The sequence below is a fragment of the Anser anser genome (genome assembly GCF_964211835.1).
Source record: "Anser anser genome assembly, chromosome: 4".
NCBI classification, from domain to species: Eukaryota; Metazoa; Chordata; class Aves; order Anseriformes; family Anatidae; genus Anser; species Anser anser.
The window spans coordinates 63,571,685-63,595,100 of NC_139724.1; the positions used below are offsets into that span (position 1 = coordinate 63,571,685).

The 23,416-nt window shown below is 37.9% G+C and overlaps 1 protein-coding gene and 1 long non-coding RNA gene across 3 annotated transcripts in view; both read left to right on the forward strand.

Moving 5' to 3' along the window:
- LOC310899039 overlaps positions 1-6,101 on the forward strand; it is a 40,544-nt gene extending 34,443 nt beyond the window's left edge. For both annotated transcript variants that reach the window (XR_014583935.1, XR_014583936.1), the window contains 2 exons: positions 4,271-4,400; positions 5,811-6,101. This is a non-coding gene — a long non-coding RNA (uncharacterized lncRNA). The remainder of the gene's footprint in view (positions 1-4,270; positions 4,401-5,810) is intronic.
- A 9,710-nt stretch (positions 6,102-15,811) lies between these two features.
- Positions 15,812-23,416, forward strand: part of LOC310898502 (uncharacterized protein) — a gene marked incomplete at its 5' end in the record, with an annotated part of 53,469 nt that continues 45,864 nt past the window's right edge. Inside the window, one exon of the mRNA XM_083833706.1 lies at positions 15,812-16,119. Within this exon, the coding sequence (XP_083689832.1) occupies positions 15,812-16,119 (308 nt within the window). The remainder of the gene's footprint in view (positions 16,120-23,416) is intronic.

Below are 23,416 nucleotides of genomic sequence, written 5' to 3' on the forward strand. Positions count from 1 at the left end.
TCCCTTTAAAGTCAGTAGAAATAAATAGTTGCTTTTAGATTGTAATTCATCTCAACCTCAAGTAAATAACTAAAGTGTGTGAGGTGAATTGTGCCCCAGAAGTGTCTATTTCTCTGCTTTAACTGTGCAGGGCATCTGAATGAGATGTGGCTCTGCAGTCTTGGAGGTATGGATCATCCCCTGAGGTTTTTCAGTGGGAGAACAGGAGAGACAGGCTCCAGGGCTCAAACATCTCCTCCAATGCTGAACTGCACCCAGGAGGTCATCCCTCTCCCCACTCAACTCTCCATCAGCGGATACGGAGAGATCTGCAACTAAACCTGTGTTTCTCTTAAAATGTTAATGTTCATCTTTGCTATTACCTGCTCAGTACCTCCAGTTGTATTTAGAAGAAAACAAAACACACAAAGTTGTTCCTTGTTGATTATTAGATACTCAAAAACTTTAATATATAGACAGCTTCTTAGTATAACAGCATTTCAGTACACATTTTGCTAAGTTAACACAATTTATTTACACAGAGACCTGTATAAGAAACTGCCTCAGCTGCTATAAAGATGCTGCATTCCAACCACAGCCCTGAAATAAATGCCTTTTCAGTGTTACCTCTGTCTCCTTCCACTGGTTTCCCTGCAAGCTTTGTCTAATGAACTCTCCAGACTTGCTGCAGGCAGGACACTCAGCTGGGTTGGTGTCCAGATTCTCTAGCTGCTGGGCTTGAAAAGTAAAATAAGATCTTAAAATAGGGAAACTCTACCTACAGCAGATAACTAATAGGACATATTTATTGCAGAAGTACAGTTAGGATACATTAGTACAGTTAGTCTCTATTAAGATCACTATATTGAGAAGACTAAAGAAATGGCAGATGAACTGTTATTTACCTGATGTTATGAACAACATAGACACTACCATATACTCCCAGAAATGGAAATATAAATCATAAGAAAGTTTCTGTTCTTTTGGTAGCAGGAAAGCTAAAAAATGATTTTCTGACAGTATTTCTGAAGGTATTCCTGGCTATGCAGCTTTATGTCAGACAAAACCAAGGCATTACAGGACCCTTGAAGTAAAACTGCCTGATGATACCATTAAGGAAGATATTATACTTTCTTGCTGTCCTTTTCTCTAGCTCTTAAGTTTAGACTTTTCTGCTGTATAATACCAGAACATTTTGAGTTACAATTCAGATGTGCTTTCTGTGACTGATACAAAGCTTGTGTAAGCCATAAAAAAATGGTGAAGCTGACATGGCAAGGAAGAAAATTCTTATATGATACTGTAAGAAACCTGTAATTTGATGCACTGTGGATTTTACTTTTCCTTCAACATTTGTTTAAAAACAATTAAGAATGTTTTGGTTCTGTGAGCCTTGTTTTGTTAGTTTAGCAAAAAGTTAAGCAAAAGCCCCATTTACTTCTATAACCCTCTTTCTACGACAAGCAGTAGCATAAGACAGTTTCAGTCTGAAATAGAATGAAGAGCCAGATATTTAGCTTTTCTGCCTTAAAGGGAACAGGAAAATTTTAATAGGCTGTATTTCCAGAGAATGAAAACACATAGTAATGCTTTTTATTGTTTGCAAGCCAGAAAGGAAAATATCACCCTCTGAATATTCTGATCTTAAAAGGCGTATTGGAAATTATGTTCTTCAGCCTTGCCTTCCTGCCTTCCAGCAATCAGCAGCCTAGGGACTGTCTTAGTTGGAGGTCACACCCATATTGCTGCTTTTAAAAGCCAGTCTAATCCCTAACCCATTTATATTTTTGGCTTTCAGAACTTCCTGTGTCTATGAGTTTTACAATTTGTGTTTGTTCAGAAAAGTACTTCCTTTTGTTAAGTTTAAGCAGGCTGTCTAATGGTATTTCTGTTTGACTCGTTGCACATGTTGTCAATATATGTTGTACCTGCAACTTCTCTTTGGCAAACCTGATTTTATAGACCTCTATTGTATTTCACCCTTACTCATTGCTTAAGAACATTATCTTAATCTCTAATATCATATTTAGTCTCTCTGCCCAAAGAAACCATTCAATAATCTGATCTTTATTGCTCCTTTCTGCACTCTTTCTAGATCTATTGTATTATTTTTGTAATATGGGGACCTGAACTGCACATAGGATTCAAGAAATAGGTGCACCATTGATTTCTACTGCAGCATAATACCTTCTTTTCTGCTTTAGTCTTTCTTCCTGTCCTAACAATTCAGAAGATGTTGTTTGCTCTTTTAACCACCATTAGACACTGAGCCGACATTTTCTGATGGCATCTACAATGAATCTAAAATCTTTTTTCCTGAGTTTTGTTAGGTACTTTAGAGGCTCTTGTTGTATACATGCAGTTAAAATTGTTTTGCCACATGCACTGAACTTACCAGCACTGAATTTCATCTTACATTAACCATCTGGATGGTTGGTGTTTTGAGATCCATCTGCAACTTCTCACAGTCGGCTTAGGACTGACTTTGCCACCTCACTCTCCACTTCAATTTTCACTGTTCCATCTGCAAAACCTATCAATCTCTGTCTAACTTACCAGTGCAGTTAATTTTTGTATTAGCACAGCTTATCTGAGGTCATATTTCTTGGCATAAATTGTTTCAGGGATTCCTTTAATATAACCTTTTTTGTAGTGTCACTTTCATCATTGTGTATGCTTGGTCTTCTGAGACCAGGACAGAAAACAGTAGACCTGTACTGCTTGAAACACTTTTTTCTTTTAGTACTTTTTTTTTTGGTCCTTACTCTTTTTTATTTTGAGTTGCTATTATATAAGACAGTACAATGAAATATAAAACAATAACATCATATAAAAGCCATTAATTGTGATATGGATAGAGCATTTGATAAAGAGGAAGGTGACTTAAGTACTGACAGGCCATTTGTCCTTCTAGCACCACAGTTGTAGTACTAATATACTGAAAAGAAGCTATGACATCCCTCTCCAACATAACATCCAGACACTAACAAAAAATTCCTCATAAATTGCTTGACTGTAGAACTTGCATTTAATTCATTCTTCATAAGAACAAGAAGATGCTTGAATTATGACTTTGGACTTAAAATGTGTGAATATATCCAAATTCTGTAATATGATTTTTTCCAGTTGAAAGCTTCTGCCTGATGCTCTTGGACTTATCTGAAACACACATTTCACAACATTTCAATTTTTGCAGGAGCTTTTCAAAACTGAAATATTCATTGTTTGCAGTTCTTGTTGCTGCTCTCTCTTTGTCAGCTTCAGAGAATTTTTGAAAACTTTTTTCTACTTGATTCTGATGTAGATTATAGAGTGGGAGGTTTTGGTACTGCAAAAACAAAGTCATTCCTTGCCTACAGTATAATAAAAGCTACTGCATGAAACATGACTATCATGAGTGATGATGGCTTTATCTGAAGCACTTGGTTTTATATTTAATTCTAGTGACTGTACTGATTATAAAATAAAGAGTTCAATTCTAATGATATGTATGTATTCATTAGGGAAAACACTTTATTCACTGGCACTGTTCCCTTCTGCTCTGACATTTCTGAATCAAATATTAGCTATGAATTGTTGGGCCTGATATTCTTCCTGCTGGGCAAATTAGGAATAACTCAAGAGAAATCAATGAAACATATAATTCTAGTTTATCTCTCTGTCTGTCCATGCATATTCCCATTCCTATTTTTATCCTTCCTTGCTCACTCCTACTCCGCATTACAAGTTGCCTTCAGGCAAGTGCCTATGCCTATGCTTAGTAGAAAGAAATATTCTCAAATATTTCCAGGGCCAAAATATATAGCACAACATACAAGGGAGATGGCAGTCTCATGTGGAGGCAAAATTTATGTTTTATTCTGGTTCAGATTAGCTTCCTCTACAAATTATATCATCCACTTGGGACTTTCCCATAGGATTGATCTTGCCTGCTCACAGAATCACAGAAACACAGAATGGCCAAGATGGGAAGGGACCTATGGAGGTCATCTGGTCTAACCCCTTTCTCAATCAGGAACCTAGAGCAGGTTGCCCAGAAACACGTCCAGATGTGTTTTGAATATCTCCACACAGTGAGACTCCACCACCTCTCTGGGCAACCTGTACTGACTATTTTTTTCAGGGCAGATTGGAAAAGTTTTCTTCACAGGAAACATTTTCAAATGTTTCTGCATTATGAATATCATGTAACCATGCACATCTTTCTAATCTCTCAATTTATTTCTGCAATTTGCCCTAGTGTCCTCTGCTTTTTCCGTCTCTGATTCCATACTTACGGTTTTTATTGCAGCTCTAGATCCTGAATTATATTACTGTATGAAGATATCATCTTTTGTGTTAAAAAAACAAACAAACAAACAAAAACAATAAATCAAAACTTTTAATCATCACAGTTGCAAAGAAGATATGGAAATATACAGGTACATTTTAAAATGTCAAAGCTTATGACAATTTTTGAAAGTCAATAGTTTTTGTATATTATAATTATAAATCAAATTTCATAATTCTGATAAAATGGTAAAGATATCCTTGCCCTTGGTAAAGATGTCCTTGAACTTAATTAAAACTAAACTATTACGACTTAACAGTCAACCATCAAGGATTTTCCAGTGGTTTGCTTCTTTCCCTAAAGGGATTCAAAACTCCAAACCTCATGGTTTCTAAGGAAGGACGAACTCTTTTCTACTTCACAGGCAAATTCTGAGCTCTAACCCATAATTTTTTATAAGAGATTCGAAATGTTAAGCTTCTTAATGAACACAATGGTTCTCACACTACTGTATGAGCCTTTTTTTTTTTATCCGTCAACTATAGAGCACAAAAACTTCTTTTTTAGAAGATAAGAAACACAGTATTTTTCATCAGATCAAAAGGCTTGAAATACTTAATAGTGTCCCTTCTATTTCTGCAGAAGTTTGTCTATGGCACTGCAGGGTCTTTTATAGGATTCTAATAGATTTTTCTGTAGTGGGAGATCTTCCCAAAATGTCCTTCCAGTTTTCCATTTTAGAGATGTGTTGGATGAGTAGATTCTGTAACTGCTAAAGCTATTTATTGTTTTCCTGGATGTGGATCATGTTTCTTTTGTTTCCTATAAGAAAGCAGTCATGGAAAGAGATAATATCATCACTTAATATTTATGAATGGGTAGTTTCCTTTTAATGGTGAAATCGATACTTGTCGCTAGAACAGTTTGTTTTACTTCTAAAACAGAACAGTGAGCAGGACTGCCAGATAGTTTTTCAGATTCCACAAATGAAAAATATCTGCTTATTGGCTTTTTTTTTTTTTTTTTTTTTTTTTTATCTAGCCATTTCTGTTATGTTCTTGAGCCAGTTACACAGTGTTCAAGAGAGGTTGTTGAGTGCTTCTCTAGTTTTATATTATTCTTCTCCTTGATTGTGCAACTGATTTAAGACCTATTCCATATTTCACTGAGGCTTATACATATAGATGTGGATGTGTGCATCTGTGTGTGTGTTTATTTATGGAATTGTCAGTCTGCAGAGAATTGTCTGTGACGTAGACAGATTTATTTATCTGATTATTTGGAGCATAGTTTCAAAATAATTGCCAGGTGAGACTGAGATTTTATTGCTAGTCCTCTCTATTTCACAGCTTTACTGAAGTGGTTTAATTATCAGCTATTAGAGGTGATAATTCATGCACCAAATTTGAAGAGCACTTTAAAAAACCCTCAGTGCACCATCAATGCTAGAGATAAGAGTTCTGCTTGCTATTTATACTCCTTAAACTTGTTTTTACCATAACCAATAAGCCATGGTGTAATGTTGCCTCTCTGGGACTTTTTTGTCATTTTGTCCTTTCAGCTGTGCTCATTGCCTGTGGACTTGTCAGGGGCCTGGTGTCTGGTACCCTGCATGATGCTACAAATGGAGCTGCAGTGGAGTCCCAGGCATGCTGCTGCAGTGCCTGCTGGGTCACATCTACCAGCCAGCTGCCCAGCTGTTGGATTGTCGCTGATGGTGCCTGACAAAAACACATTGTGTAGGACTAAGGCTTTGCACTCAATGATGCTTTATTCTCAATAGTGATGAACACGTTCAAAGTGCTGATCCTTAAATACTCCTTCAAAAGAAAAGTGTTTGAAGATGTGTAACTGAAGCTGTTAGATGGGGGGGGGGGGTGGGAAATGGGGAAACCAAGCCCAAGCATGGGAAGATCGTCATGTGGATTATATGAAAGAGCAGAAAGATACCTGTACTTTGAAAAATATGTTGAAATCATCACATCAATGCCAATACAACCTTTGTGAAACTATGATAGGCTGGTGTTTATGAACTTATATAGCCATAATGCCACAATCCTATGGATGTAGTCTGTGTCTGTAACTAGTGTTGACAATATTCAGTAGGTTGATGAGTGAATACGTGCATGTGATTACCATTTTTTGTCAAACAAAGCAGAATGTCATTGTAACCAAAACTCATCAAAACAGGATGGCTCATTCACCTTGTTTTGCTTTTTTGTTGTTTGTATTTACTAGAATAATGGTGTACCCAAAAGCTAAGAATTTCATAAATATTTTGATGTAAACTTACATATACAAAGAGTATATATAGAGTAACCAAATGATTGGTATGGTTAAGATCTTAAAATTCTAAATAAAAGGCAAGGCTTTCTGAAAGGAAATATCTTCCTTTCTAGGCTTCTGTTCGGTAAAAAATAAAGTCAAACAGTAAACAAGAGGGTTGCCCTGAACTATGGTGATGGGTTAAATATTCAGTAAATAAGAACTGAAATAAGATGAGATAAAGGACCCCAGGACAAGATCAAAAAATAGAAAAGCAGAAAAATTTTAAACTTACAGAATAAAACATTTTAATTTGGAACAATAAAAGAAAATCAAACATAGAGGAAATAGATTTAAAAAATATAAAAAGAAAAATATTTTAAGGGCAGGGAGATAAAATGCATGTATTGTTTTTTATGAAAAGGGAATTAATTAATAACAACAAAGGGAAAAATGCTGCATGACTTCAGTTTCAACTTGATTGATATTAAATATTGAGTGGCCATTTTGTTAAAAATGATACATTTTTAAAACTTTGCCTCGTCTTTTTTCATTTTTATTTTCCTCCATGCTAATATGAAACGTCTCTCATCTGAACCAATCTTTTCTTTATCATATTTTAAACAATCATTTAAAATTGTATTCCCTATGTCTCCGTTTCCAGAGTCACAGGCAGTGGAATTGCTGTGTTATAGTTTATTTATATTGCTGACAAACGTTCAATCTAAAATCAAATACTTGATGCAGCTTCAATGACACCAGTGCCTCCATCATACTGGAGTAGCAATTGTGGGAACTGTTGACAGAGGAAGTACCAGAACTGGCATTTGTGTAGCACTGCTGAAGACAATGAGACAAAAATGTCTTTAACATTAAACATAAATTATGTGTGACAACTTTTACTCATATAGCAGATCGCTGACTTGGTTAAAAAACCCTGACCGTATCAGACAATACTGGTTTAAGTATGTTGTAAAAGGGGAGGGTAAAGGGAAGTAGAGGAAAAGAAAGGAATTGGTGGGTTGATTCGATGGATAAAAATACAGTTTTATTGACTCATTTTACCTCAGATGGGTATGTTGGGAGGATTTTTAGCTTAGCTCCTTATTGCAGCAGATGGGGATCCCAGCTGCTTGTTTCTTTCCATCCTGACAATCTGGTTACATCAGTTTTCTAGCAGTTTGCATGTCCAAGGTTTTAATCACAAAGAAGGAGGCTAGAAATGTCCTTTCTTCAGAAAATAAAACTGAAACTAGAGATCATTTTACAGCTTTTCTTCCAGTTGGGTCATTATTGGTGATGATAGCTGTTAAGTACATAGGCTGAATTTGTTAATATAGATGTGACCAAAGTATGTCATGGACACCTTGCTTCTCTTTAAGCATCTGTTTACCTTCAAAAAAGAGATGACTGTCAGTCCCAGAGCTTTTCTATTAGACTTGGACATGACAGCCTTTGCATCTTTAAGTTGCACCTTGCAAATTCTCACTATTTTATAAGAGTGGAGTATTTTATTTAATTCCATTTTAACATAGTTGGACAATGAACTGCAGAGCTCAGTCTCTGAACCTCTTAATTCAAAAGCTGTAATTATCATTTATTTAAAGGGAGAACTGATATTAAATTGCAGCACTGATGACTGTGACTCCCTAACCAATTGTCTTGAGATACTTTACTTTCACTCTTAAATGAAGAAGGATTTTTCCCAGCTTAATGAGGCAAAATGTAGACTATATTGAATCTGGTAGAAGGAAAAGATGAATTATTGAAGGATTTTGAAGAGTGAAAGAAGAAAGGGACAAAGAATTTTTGGAGGCTAGATAGTCCCACTGAGAGCTTCTTGCCTGGTTGGAAAGAGGGACAAGTAAGAAAAAAAAAATTAAGATTCTATTTTCATTAAGCTTTGTGGAGCACAATTTCAAAAGATTATAAGTGAGGTCTCCAGCTTCTCATTTAAAATACAGCGAATAGTGTAATGACTGAAAGCTGAGATGTTTGTTTAATGAAATGTTTTCTGTAGAACCTTTGCAAAATTGGGAAGACGTGGGAAACAAAGAATAAACTGCAGTAAGACTTGCAAGGCATTCATCTACTGATATGAAGAAATCTGTCTATATATTCCATTACACTCTCTTTTCATGCTAACCAAGACATTCAAATTAATTTTTTTTTGCAAGAACTCTTGTGTTTTTAAAATTTTATTTTGTTTTCTTTTAACTCGCCCCATTTTTCTAAACATTTACCTGGGATAAAGCATTCCAGGATCTGTATTTTGTTTGTTCATTTGTTTTTCAGTTCTGAGGATTCACTGTCACCAGTTAAATTGGAAAAATCTGTTCCTTTTACATGCCAAATGCTATATAATGCTTTGTCTTTTAAAAATATCAGGTGTTAGGTGCCTTAGAATGAGCATTCAATGTTAGTGAAGATTCTGACCTTTACACCTTCGTGCTGCTGCTGCAGTGTGCAGAGCACTGCTGAATTCCAGGAGGAAAGGAACAGTCCTCACCCCAGAAAGTGTCTGAGTAGTGTGCAGTGTGGGGCCACATACTAAACAAGCATCCATCCCTATAATTCCCAGCTTCATCTTCCGTGAGAGGTACTGTGAGAGGTATATTGGGCTTTAACTGGATGAATGCTACTGCTACAAGCACCAAGTGAGTGGTAATTCCTGAGGGGGCTATTGGTAGCCTCTTCAGAGCTGTAGTAAATAATGACTATGTCCATGAATTACACAGGCGGTTAATGCACTGTGCCTTGTATTCTCTATGTGCCCTTACTTGCATTCCAGTTGGTCTACTTTATATTATAATAGCCTGCAGTTTCAAATGATGTTCAGGCAGTCTTTGAGGAAGACCATGAAGAATCTCACAATTGCACCGCTCTGTTTGCTGCATCCCAAAGTGGGGACGATTACTCAGAGCTTTACTAAACCATTCCATCATCCTTAACTTTCATCCTGGGAAGAAATCTTGTGGGAACTACTTTGCAACAGAGCCATGGCTTGTGCTGTTTACCTGAAGTGGGAAGCATGTTGGTGCATGAAAACTTGAGGACACTTTCCAAACACTTTTTCTCTAGGAAAAAGGCGCAGTTGGAGCACAGATTAGATTCCAACCACTCTCTGGTTTGTCTCAGTGAAAGATTTATTCTCTTCTGCTAGCATGATAAATCACAACAAAGGACAGCACAGTCTCCAAAAGCAGGATATACCCTCATATGGAGTGGTATTCACTCTACCTAACTCTGTCAGTTAGTTGTCTTTTCTAGGCATGCTGCCTAAATTCCCTCTGCAGTCAAGGAGAGAGAGGAGCATTTCTAAAGGCTGATTCATCCCATTCTGAGTGTCTAATGCAGGTGAGTGAATTGCCCTCTGGATATGCTTGCCTCTCACTTTTTTTTCTCTCCACTGAATCTAGAGGGAACCTAGATAACCAGTTTAGACTAGACACTTGCTTTTTAGATGAATAAAGATAAGTGAGATGACTCCTACCCTCAGGTGTGCGTCTGTGAGAGAGAAAAAGTATAGGTGATGGGGGAGATAAAACATAGGCACAGTCTAAAAGCAGCATGGGGGTTATCTTACCAGCCTCTTTATGTGTTTGCATTGTCTAGTGTCTGTATGTGTTTTTCTTCACATGATTCTCCTTTACTCCAGGTTAACCACAAAAAAGTCCTTCTGTGATTCAGAGTAAATGATGCTTCTGTTTAACAACAGGTGAAGCTGCCAGCTGTTGGATACTGCAAAATATCCATCTAGAACATGACTACCTTATTGGACATCTCAGGAACAATGCTTCAAAGCACAGGGTGGCATCTTTGTGTGTGGGCCTTAAGGATTCCAGTGGTTTGGAAATGAAAAATCTTCCTTATATTTGCATGGGAAATTGATTTTATTGGATTTATTTGATTAGGAGGCACAAGCGTTCTCCCCAAGGAGTACAAATAAACGTTACTACAAACAGGATAGATGTGGTGATCTAGAAAGCCAGACATTGGCAGCTCAATGTTAGCAAATTTTACATAACTGCAGTTATTCTACAAAGTTTTGATTACTTGCATCAGTTCATGGGAGGGAAAGAAAAAACACTTTGAAATGACAGGTTGGGTGAAATTTTGGTGGATAAAACCCATCATTTTCAGAAATACATTCCTGTCCTTGAAATCTATTAATATTTTTTTTTGTTGAAACCTACAGACACTGCTTTGTCTGACTGATTAACAATTTTCTTTGAAATTTTAACATTTATTATTTATCACTGCTTCCCATTTAAAAGACATTTTTTCTCCTTCAGTTATGACAGAGCAAAGCTTAAACCTATTACAGTAGCATAGGCCTGTCACCTACAGCAGCTTTAATTGCTCAGTGGTGGCATGTATGTACACACACAATGAAGTGTATATACACTTACAAAACCAAGCCATATAAGCTGCTAATGTACTGTATGGCCTGAGAAACCTGCAAAGTACAGTGTGGGGATGTCATCCACCTGGAACTAACTGGGTGAAGTCCAGTATGTCACCTCATCATGTGTGCACCCCTTTAGTGGTGCCTGTCTTGACCATGTTGTTAGCTTAACAGTCCTGAAAAGTTTTGTTTTTTTTTTTTTCTTTCTGATGTTGTAGAACTGGTATACCAGGAACATCAAAGGTCCACTTGTTAGGAGTCTCTTAATGTCCCAGTAACTTCACCTTTCTTTAAAGCATGCCAGCTGCATGGAGGTAGCATGAAGAGGTCAGCCGCAGATGTTGGTTTCAAGCTGACTTCACTTCCAGTGATTAAAAGAAAAAAGCATCAGCTATGAATAATAATAATAATAATAATCTCACTAAATCTACAGGGTAAAAGTTAGGTTTCTGGTTCCAGCTTGTCTGCCAGCCCCTTTTACAGTCAGTGGAGAAGGATGTACTCTTCCAGAGTAATGCTTTCCATCTACTTCAGCTGCCCTAGGACCACCTGCTGATCCACTCTCCTATGAGCCCTTGCTGTCAGTGACAAAATTAGGGCCCTAAAAAGAGGTTTGGACCAGTCTTAATTGTAAAATTATCTCAGTTCTCTGAAGATTTACTCTTTTGTTAAGTATTTTGGTACATGGATCTATAAGGGAACATTTAAAGCACTCTGGCTATTAGGATTGAGCTGTTGCTGCTGCTAAACCATAGATATGTCTTCCACGGTTTGCAAAACTGGGCTTTAATGTCATCATATTTTAGACTTCTCAAGATGCCTGAGAAATTCCTCATTGAAATGTTACTGTAGTAGTGGGGCATATGAGATACAGAGTAATGGGGCAAAAGTTATATGGGGTGGGATTCAGTTCACTGTGGTGTCTGCAATGGTGAGCAATGTGTCTGAGCTCCTGGTGTTCAAAGTCAGTGGAAAGAATAGGCTGGAGTTCCCTTCCTTCATGTTGATGTCTAATAGCACCTTAGTAATGACTGCTACTTTCCAATGATTGTGAAAGAAATCTAGGATGAGTAGCTTATGTATAGACATATATACTTCACAGTTTTAAATTCAGTAAGAATCCTGTTCATACAGTTTCTTTGTCAAAAGATGGTGTTCCAATTTTTGTGATTTTTTTTTTTTTTCATCATAGCTGTCTACCCACTTCTAGGTGCAGGGTGATAAATTGAAGACTACTGCTAAACAAATTAATTACTCCAATATTAACGTGTTTTTATATACAGGATTTTGCTCTAAATGCAAATTTCATTGCTACAGAAGTTCTTCAATCAGATTTGCAGAACTAAGCCACAGGTAATTAGGATCTAAATTATCTCATTGTTTGTTATTCAGAATTATTACAATTATATATATTTAAAATTTAGATTTGCAGCTATTGGGGAAAAGGACTATTGTTTGCTAAGTCAAAAGTCAAGGAAAATGTAGCCAGAAAAATAGAAAGTTCTGCAATACAAAGTTTATATTGTAATTTAATTGGAAGACTTTTGGTTTGGAGAAACGTCACTATTTGCATGTGTGTTTCTATTCACATAAAACCACAAACTCGAGAAAACAGCTTCTTATTAGACAGAATAGAGACTCCTTTTGTAGGAATTGACATTTCTCTGTGTAGTCATTAGTTTTACAATCCTTAATTGGCATATATAATAATTCTAGTTGCTGTGGTAACGATAGTGTAGAATTTCTTAGACATAGCTTAGACTTATGTGTGTTTAAAATCTCAACCTGAAAATCAAAGTCCTTTTAGAAAAAAATCCAAAAAAAAAAAAGGGGGGGGGGGAATATTGATAAATGTGAGAATATCACGCCTTTTTATTTTTGAATTGAAATCAATCAGCCTTGACTGTGATACTCCAATGAATGTGCATTAAAGGAAACTCCACTCAAAACTCAGCATTTAGAAGTATGATGAGGCATTGGTGCATTCCTAGGAGGACAAAGAATCTAGACAGACAGAAGTGCTGAGCATAGAAATCTCACAATTGCTGAGCATTTTACTTGAATCTCCCAGAGAAAAATTAAACAGTGTAGCTCCATGAACTTCACACAGATTGCTTTGACCACAGATGTCCCAAATAAAAAGCAAGCCTCACAACAGGAAAATGTGAGTCTTACACTTATTCACAACACTGAACTCGGTGAGTTAACTGGCCCCAATGTCACTTGCCTTGGAGTGTCTTGAGCATCACCCAGAAAGACAAAAACAATTCTTCCCTCATATCAGCTGAAGGCAATCATGGCTGCTTAGGGTTCAGACTTTGCCATGCCATAGGTGCTGGAAATCACAAAGTACGGTCCCCATGGATTTGGAGTTAGTTCTGACTAATTTATGCTTTGAACTAGGAATATTCACAACATTATACTTTATTATTCTCCATCAAAATCTTCCTCCATATTTTCCCTTTCCTTGCCACCCAAACTTTTTGGACAGCAGAATGCTCGTTCGGCTGGAAGTTCTTCTGAGGAATGGCTTCCATGCCACTGCTTCCTTGTAGCCCTGTGGCTATTGCCTATAGCCATTTTATAACTAGTTTTAAAGCTTTTGAGGGTCTTTGCTGAGACCATCGTAGTGAACTCCTATTCATAGGGGCAATTCTCAGGCAATATGGATATAAATAATAAACATCTTTTCTCTGTATGGAAAGGCAGTATTGTTAGAGTGGTCTTTGCTTCCCTTCATCTGCAGCACTATCTCGTCCAGCACACTCTTAGCTACCATCATGTTTAAAACCCAAAATAACAGAAAACAAATATGCAAAAACCTTTCAAATAAATAGAAAGACACAAGCCTCACCAAAGTGCTAGAAAACAAGCCCATAGCTTTTGCTGAGTTTCATCTATACTTAGCATTTTTGCCATGACTAATCCATTCTTTCACTCTAAATTCACCATGGCAAAACGACACGCCTGGATCTTTATATTGAACACCAAACATAGCTAAACCCTTCACACGTGCTGTCAGGGAGCTGCTTGATTTCAACACCAGAAAGGTCATGCCAGAATGGTCAGAATACAGAACAGCCTGGGATAGAAGGAAGTGACATATTGTTATGCAGAAATCACCCTTTTCACTTGTTGTGTATGAAATTACAGTATCTATGTGCATCATTCTATAATAAGACCAAACCATATGGAGAGATTTTAACCTCCTTCCCATAGCAGAATAGCAGCACACCACAGTAATTCTCAACTTCTTTAAGTCTTGCAGTTACTGTATTTCACTGTATTTTACACAGTGCAGTGCTTTTTCGTTTGTTTGTTTGTTTTCCTTATTACTTAGCTGATTTTGTCAGCCTCATACAGAAGTCTTTAAGAATAATTCCATGTCAAACTCCTTAAAATCGAATTGGCAGACAACAGGAGAAAGGCTGATACTTAACCTCTTACACACCCACGACAGAAAGTCACGTACAATGAATAGATGTGGTTACTTGGCCTTCCATCTGTTCTATTTTTCCAGAAAAATGAAAACCATGATCCTGGACACTTCTGTGGTTTCTTGATTTGACATATGTTCCCAGTTTCTGTGAAAGAAGGCAAAGTACAAATGAAGTTGATTAGATCCTCTCCTTTGCCAAGTCCACTTCTGCTCAGACTGTGGAGCTAAGGAGCTCCATTCCAAATATGTAGCAGAATATACAAGCCAGAATCTTGCAATGTGTAAAAGTCTGGACCTTTTTAATGACCTTTCTGTTGATTAAGTTTCCGTGATGATAATGAGATAATAAATTACTCCTGGTAATTATGAACTAAGAGTTAAACATGCCTAGCAGTACAGAACACGAGCACAGCTTAACCTTTCCTCTGCCTTGAAGATATTGTTTGTTCCCACCACAAACCTGTGTCTTGGCTGACACCCTTTCTGGGACATGCCATCCTCCTCCACAAGGCGACCACCCTTCCCTGAGGACTGCATATGCTGTCATCAGCAGCCACTGCAGTCCTTCTTTAGTCTTCTGATAGCTTGGAAAACGTATGGCACCTTCAAAATGTGCTGTCACAGATGGTTCTTTGGACAACTCTCCTGCCCTGGCTTGTGAACGAAGAAGAAATTTATGTCTCTTACATTTTTCCTATAGCTGCTCAACAGAGGTTAGGACAGAGCCTCAGGCATGTTCTAAAGCTTCACTAATGTTTTCCATATCTGCAGAAACAGGGCCAAGTCTGAGTCCCTTCGCAGACCGTGGTGAAACTCACTTTGACTATTGGGACAGACACTTGGCCTCTGTTCCTAACTTTGTGTTGTTTTATCTGTTAGTCCTTAGTGCTTGAGGAATAAACTGTTTAGAGTGGATTTATATATCCTCTAAGGAAGAATGGGAAGTAACTCAGAATACAGAGAAAAATAAAATAAAAAATAAAAAATAAAAAAACAACAACTTTATCATGGCGTTGACAACCTACACAGGAAAGAAATGGAGTAGCTGTGCTCTATTCTCCATCCAAGAGGAGGCAGTGAGGGAATCTCAGCAGCAGGCTTGGCAGGCTCTGCACCGCTGTGAGGCAGGGTGGAGCAGCCTGCGCTGGGTCACATGTGAGCAGGACAGACTTGAAAACTTCTTCCTCCTTCAGAACATACCAAACCAGTGAAAGCATGCATGGCCTTAAGCTCAACTGGCCATGGCAGTGAAATACTTTCTGCGATAGTTTGCTTTGCTTTCTTCGTTCTTATTTTTGTTTCCGATGGTGAGTTTAAACTTAATAAAAATGATTAGTTTACTTAGATTGTGTAGTGTGCAATTTTGTCAGTCCCCCTTCTCAAGTGAGTGGGAGACTTGATTATGTCCACCTTGACTGGCCTGTTGCTGTAAGACATCTAAACTGAGGTAATGCTTGCACACCGGGGCAGCAGAGCCAAGCACGTGCTGCAGGATGGAGAGCTGGTGACTCAGAAAGTGGGACTGTGTCCACTGTGTACATCCAAGCAGTTGGTCCTATCCCCCAAATCAGTGATGAAGGCACTGCAGAGGAAACTAGGAAGAGTATTTTTAGGGTTTTTAGAAGGCTATCACAAGCCTCAAGATGACCAGCTCTTTCAAAGGGACTATTTCCTGAGCTTGGCTACTGAACTTAGACTCCGTGTCCTGGGTCAGGCAGAGAAGTCTACACAACATGTAAGGGCTTCTAGGGGCAGGAGGTATCCCCAGCCATCTGGGAAGGTGTCTCAGGGCACCTCCTGTGTGACTACAGACCCATGGAGCTCTGCGGGACCGTTGAATGAAGCTCCTCTGGCTTCACAGTTTCTACCACCAATAGTGCCAGAGTGTCTGAGTACTTCATGTAGTTGGTGGCAATAAAATGTATATGTGGGCAGTAAAATATGAGGCTTTTTTTTTCTTTTTCCATAAATGTGCATGCTCTTTAGAGACAGCAGATGTCTTGCACTTGAAGCTAACTGTGCTTATGTTTACTGTAAACCTAGAGACTTTAGGTGCCTTCGCTGTCTCATACTAAGCTCCCAGTGAAAGTCTCATCTTTCACCCAGAAGAGCTTTCCCTCCTCAAAGGAAGTCCTGCTATATTACGAGACCAGAGCTGTTGTCAGTGACCAAGTCCTCAGACTGGACTTGTTTTTCTTTCTGAAGCCTGCACAGAGCAAACAACACAAACGAATATGTCCAGTTTAGACCCTGTATATCCTGTGTAATTGAGACCCTGTTAATGAAGATTCTCTCTGCTTTCTTTGCTGATGTTCTGCTTCCCGGTAATGTCACCTGCACTGTGGCTGATATTTCTATGAAAGCAGCAGGAGGTTTCCTTGTACCTCTGCTATCTGTTGAAAGCAGGCAGGAATATCAACGGTGGAGATTTTCTGATCACTTACGGCTGTAATTTTGTTTTGAAATATGTGTCTCTCTAAACAAGGTAAGGGATTAATTTTCATATGTGAAAAGATTTACTATCTGCAATTTTGTATTGAAGTAGTAATATTTTTGACCACTCCTGGAGTGAGTGTTTCAGTTCATATTTTTAAAGCTGTGAGAAAGCCAGAAATCATGGCAATAAAATAAAGCTGTTTGCTAGTCAGAGCTCAGCGTTAATAAATATCATGGATAAGGGAATAATTCAGTGATTATATTAACAAAATATTCCAGTGTCAAGGGCAGAACTGAAGTAGTAGTTTTTGTTATTTCATGTTAGTAGTGAGCCGGTGTATAGAAAAATTGAAAGAGGGACTGATATTGCCTCATGATGGGCATGGGGATGGAAATTAATATCATATTATGCAACCATGCTGCAGTCTGGTCAAAACACCCTATTTCTATACTATTAAACAAAGTGGTCCATAGACTTCCCTCTCTCCCTTAGGACAAATATCCTGATGTCACTTGTCTGTATGGTCAGCATCTTGACCATAGGAATAGGGTGGCATCTGATTATATCTTTCCTGGGCTTCAGTGTCACTCTGACATTGCCTAGGCATGGTTTGGGGCTGTGCTGCTTGGCCCAGGCCAAACCGCAGGTCAGAGCAGTGCCATCACTGGAGGGGCATTGTCAGCCTGTGACAACCTCAGGCCTGGGCCCCGGCCCTCTTCCATGTGCTTATGTAACCATGGCCTACGAGATCTGAGGTCCAGAATAATTCCATTAAAAACATTCTTTCCCTGCCACTTCAAGCTTCTTAGTGTAGTGGATATTGATTTCTGCATTTGTTTCCTGTTTGTCAGCAAGCAAAGCCACTGAGAATGTGCTTCATTTCCACCCTCATTTGTGTCATTGGTGACAATCTGTATGTTATATCTTGATGATCAACATACACATTCATACATAGCTTAGATTCATTTACCTACTGGAATCTACCTTTAGCCATGGTTCTAAGATGGGTATTTACAAAAGGCACTTTTCCAGGACAGTCAGTGTCCTCCTGCAGTGAGTGAGAGACATGCAGAGTCCTCAGGAGAAAGTAAAATAAGTAAACTTTGGTTTTTGCTCTGTGATAATGGTCTGAATGAGCTTGTCCTTCTCCATCAATATAATAGAGAGCAAAAGGGAGATTAACCTGGTTAACTGAGGTTAACCTCACATGTCCTGGGATACTGAGCATCCTTCACTGCTGTTTTTTCCAAGAGCAGATTCACAGCATAATTGTGGTTTGTTACATTTTGTGTACCATATTTCACATTACTGTTATTTTGCAGTTACTGGGGTCACATTGCCAAAAAGAATTAATAAAACCACGGTTCACAGGCTGTCATCTCATGTGCAGCTCCAACTGAATCGCTCAGCTCTGATGCTTGCCTTTGGAATCTTTAGTGTACTTCTACCAGTATAGATAAATGGGGTTACTTATGTAAAAAAATGCTCCCCAGAGAGAACAGAAGGTTCATAGTCAGACATTATTTTATTTTACGTTCTCAGAGCCAAGTACATTGCTGAAGAGACAGAACCCTTTATTTTTTTCTTCAGATTTTCTGATTGTAAATATATTTTAATTCTATACCCTTTAGGCCTGTTATGCATTTAGGAAAATTGTTTAGTAACAGTAGTAAATCTGAATGTAACACATGAAGTAAAAAGAGAAAAGAATGGTTCTGAAAGCAGAAAAAAATATTTTGAAAGGTATTTCTCACACTGTGTACAATACTTTTGTAATTGCATATGATTAGCTGGATAAGATCTCCCCTGATGAAAAGAGAAGTTTTTCATTAAGAAGAGAAGTGTGACATGCAATGCAGAGGGAGACATAACTCAGCATGACAGTTCAGCCCATAGATGAAGAAGAGGATATTATTCAAGTCAACTGTATGAAACTTCATCTCTAAATAGAAACTTTCCCATGAATAGAAAATTTCCCATGGTGGTACCAAGGAGAAGATAACCAGCCTAACAAGATGGCATAGTCTTCTCGACCTTATCACCTTTGACATAACTGGATGCCAGCCACTGAGTCATTTCTTTAACTTTGTCCGTATGTATATGTGAGCATTTCTGTGTGTCTTCTTTTATCCAAACACTGTATTATGGGTCTTATGAAATCCTATAGATCTCAAAGTAGTGCAGTTAATAGCATTAATAAAGGCTGCCACAAAATTGACATTTTATACTAGCTTAAAACAAGTTTTATAGATTTCCACTTTATTTTTATGTCTGACACTTTCCATAGCATGATGGATAATGTTACAGTGACAGTAAGTAGAGCTGACAGTAGAAGGAGTCCTCGTGGAAAACAGCTTGTTTGCATAGCTCATCATCTTGATGCCTCTCCAGAACTGGTTCCAGTTTGTAATCTTGTTCACACTATCACCAAATGGTGAAGTGAACTGTGTGCAGCTGGAGTTTACCTTGCAGGTTTAGCTTACACAGAATTACAAGGATTGTGTACAAGTGGTGCTTATTGCAGTCCTCTGAAGAATTTTTACTACGTTCATATTTTGTGGGTTTTTTGACTTCAAATTTGTTTTCCAATAGTTATCCACAATGGTTACAGGTGTTTCATTTGCAGCAGCTGCAAGCCAAACAAAGAAGGCACTTACAGAGCATACATAGGTTCTGGTATTGGGCAGTAAAAAAAAAAAAAAAAAAAAAAAAAGGATAGAAATTATATGGGAGAGGTTGCCCACCTTAGCAGTCTGATTTTAGTGAGTAAGACTTAACTTTGCAATAGCTTGACAGGTCAAAGTGTATTGCCTGTATCCAGGTGCTTGGGCGTCACAGTAATGAGTGCCAGGGAAATGCTGAAAATTCATAACAACTTACACTACAAAAAGAGAATGGGAAAAAAAATCAGAAACATTGGGAAAAAAAATCAGAAACATCTTTTCAGTGACTTCATTCCTTATTATTTGCTGTAGGGCTGCCCAAACCAGTCTGCCTGGGAGACTGTAGCTGCCAGGGCCATGGAAAACTAAGCCTAAAAAATTGCAGAGTGGAGTAGATTACAGGTATTCTTGTGGAAATGCTTATTTGTGCCTTATAGAAGGATGGTTAAAATGAAATGTTCTGGGAAAAAAAGAAAAAAAAAAAAGCATCCTTCTCTTTTTTGTAGCTGATTTTGGCTCAGCAGACAGGGTGCCACCAAGATCTTATCCCAAGTCTTGTATTGAAACACAGTTAAAGAAAGCTCAGTGTATTCATATGTAAAATGATTAGTCAACAGTATGATGATTCACCATACTGGCTCTACTATGTTTTACAAAGTTCAGCTCATGACCTTTTCAATGTAAATATGATGCGATGGAAATGTACAAGACATCTACATTAAGCCTCGAATTCATGTTACTTTCAGCTGAGGTTTGATGAGTTCAGTGAAAACTGCAGTGAACAAAGAACATGCACATGGCTGAAGGGTGCTGTGCTCTTCCCCAAGGCAGAGCTTGTCCAAGTGCTTCCTCTCCCAGGCACTGAGAACAGCTTGTGGGGTCTGCATCTTGGTACAAATCCATAAACGAGCTTGAAATACAATTAATTCGCTTTTCAGGGGTAGTTTTGTTTAAATTATAATTTTCTTTAACGTTACTACTAATATCTTCATTTAGTGGAATTAATGGAAAACAAAGACCAAAGGCATGTGAATGTAGAAATCCAGGCAATTAACAAGGTGAATATATACTTCTTTTTTCTATACTTTTTTTTTTCCCAGGGACAGTTTCTCTGTGAGTTTGTCTAACCTGCACATCTCCTTAAGTAATTCAGCCAAAAGTTTATCTGGGTTTATTTGTTCTTTTCATTGCCACCTTTACTTATTCCCAAAGGATTATTTGGCATTTGAGAAGAACTCATCTTAATGAAAATTGCTGGGCAGAATTCTGAACTTATATACACTGCTGCACATCTAAATTAACTCCATTTATGCTTTTGTATAGCCTCATATTACCTAGATCAACATGTCACCTATTGCTATTCAGCTTCAAACTTTTTCTTCTGTGCAGGTTAATGAAAGTTTTCCAGTGAGTCTGGGGAGATATGTTATTTTAAGCCCAAATATAAAAATATTTAAAATGAGCTTCTAAAGCTGCTTTGTTCTTGTATTAAAGGAATCATTTTCTATGGGCCAATCTCAGTTATTTGCAGTTGCAGCCACAGGAGGTTCGTCATTTATGATGTGTCCCCACCAGATACTCATAACTTGCTCTAGACTATTGAGTAACCTTATATCATTTTGGTTTTTTTCAACTTACTATCATTTTAAATAAGGTCTCAGGAAGTATCAGAATACGCAGACTTATGAATTTAAGCTGTCCTGCTTTCATATTAATTAATTATTCAGATTTTGTTTTGCTTTTGTTCTTTATTGCTATGGCAGTTTTAAAGATCAGGGCAATGACATACAATTAAAAATTGCTCACAAGTCACTGATACTTGTAAGATTAGTAGCAGTTTTATCTAAATATGTGATTGTCTAATTCGATTTAAATTAAGTGAGACGGTGAAAGGAACAGGTTAATGTAATCTAGTGATTAAAAATCTCTCATATCATTGTTTGTTAGCAATCTCTATAGATTTTTTTTCTATTACCTCTACTATTTAGTTATGTTTGTTTTGAAACATGTGATTTTAAATTTCCTGTAAAATCCACATTCTGATCAACACTTGCCTTTGAAAATGATAGTGTTGATGTATCAGGTAGGGGCATTGCAGGAGCTGAGAGGTGTCCTTAATGGTACCTTAACAGAAAGGAGTGCTTTTCCCAGGTTAAAATGGTGTGTGTGATGACACACTACACTAAATGTTTTTACTTGTAAGTGGGTTGTTGGAGAGTTGGGAAGGGCAATTAGAGATTTGATGACAGAGAACTTCTTTGGAATGGTGCTTTTCAGCTTTTGGTCGTTCACAACTCATAGCTGCAGCCTCTAAAGGTGGGCAGCAGAAGCAAATTGGCTTCTCTAGTTTTAGGACTTGCTGAGGAGGGGATAGAGAGGAGCTCTGTTCTGATATAGGGAGAACAGTGGTCCTGTCCTTGAAGGTAAATGTGGCTGATTATTTTTAGGAAAGTTTTGTGGTCTGGTGTTGTCCTGTCTCCTACACTACCCCTTCCAATTTGAGCATTTATTCATTTCTGTTGTGGATTGCATGGAGCTCTTTTCTTTACCTGATGTGAATTTCTAAGCTTCTGGAGAAGATTTCTCTTCCCTAGTATCTTGCCGGCATTTGTGAGAGGGGGATGACCAGGAAAGTGGCAGGATAGTCATTTATGTTCCTGCCCTCCTCTCCATCCCCAGTCTCTTAACCCCTACCAGTTGTTAGCTTGAAATCACATCTGAACCAGATGTGGCTTCTCTGAGAGCTTTGTGATTTGATATGCAGGGAATGGAGAGACACCACCTTTCCGTTCAGTTGAGCTCCCTTTTGCTCATGACCTCTTGTAGTGGAATAAAGAGTGACCAGCCATTTCGTAAACACACATACCCACAGTAATGACTGTGTATATTCTGCATAGCTGTCCCTCTATGAGACTGAAGACTCGCAGTTCATTTAGCCATTCCTTACACAAAAGTGATTTTTAATGGTGTTCTCTCTGAAAAATAAATAAATAACATCCCAGTTTTATTTTTCTTTTTACTTTCTGAGAAATGGGGGCATGGGTAAAACATTGTACCCAAGACACAGGTAAACTATGGATTTATTTGACAGTCATAATGTCTTCCATCTTGTTCTCTACTCTTCTCCTAATAATTCCTAATATTTAGCTGGCTTTTTTTGGTTACTATGAATCAGTGAGGTAATAGCTCCATGAAATTATCTATTATAACCCCATGATCCCACTACTGATTAGCAGCAGTCAGAGCAGTGACATTGAAGCTGGATTTTTGTGTGTGTGTGTTTGGTGGGAGTTTTCTCATGTGCATTAATTTACATTTTTCTACTATAGTCAATAAAATGACTGATGAAAGTCAGTTTCTCAGTCCCATAAAAATATTCTGCAATGCTTCACAGGTGGACCTCAACACCATTCTCTTGAATAATTTAGCAGACTTTCAATCTTGTCAGATCCCTCAAATCTTTATTTCTGTGACCTATGTGGGTAGGGAGAAGGGGACTATATTACACTAGTGGTTGTCAGAAATAAGAAATCTAATTAAGCTTCTCTTTCTAGGTGTGCATTCTGTCTTGGGTAGGGAGATGACAAGATAAAAAGCAGTTAAGTGAAAATAACCATGTTTTTTGTCTGGTTCAGCAGCATTCCTAACATAAACAAAACTCCTTCATCCTTGTGGCTACAGATACCATCCTGAAAAGCAGTGTGGCAACAGGAAGACGCTCTTGGAGTAGTGGTAGGCGACATCAAGAGCCACTGGCAAGCAGGATTTGTGTGCAGCTTTCTGCAGAAGTAGTGAGTTGCAAAACTGCCCTCACGTTCATAAGGCCTTTAAGGGAATTTCGGCCCATCTCCACATTTTGGGGGGAGGCTTTTCCTGCATTTCTCCAAGGGGTAAGGCCTAGAATGCTGTTAGGTCATTTTATCTTTAGTTGGTATGTATATATTTAGCATATGTG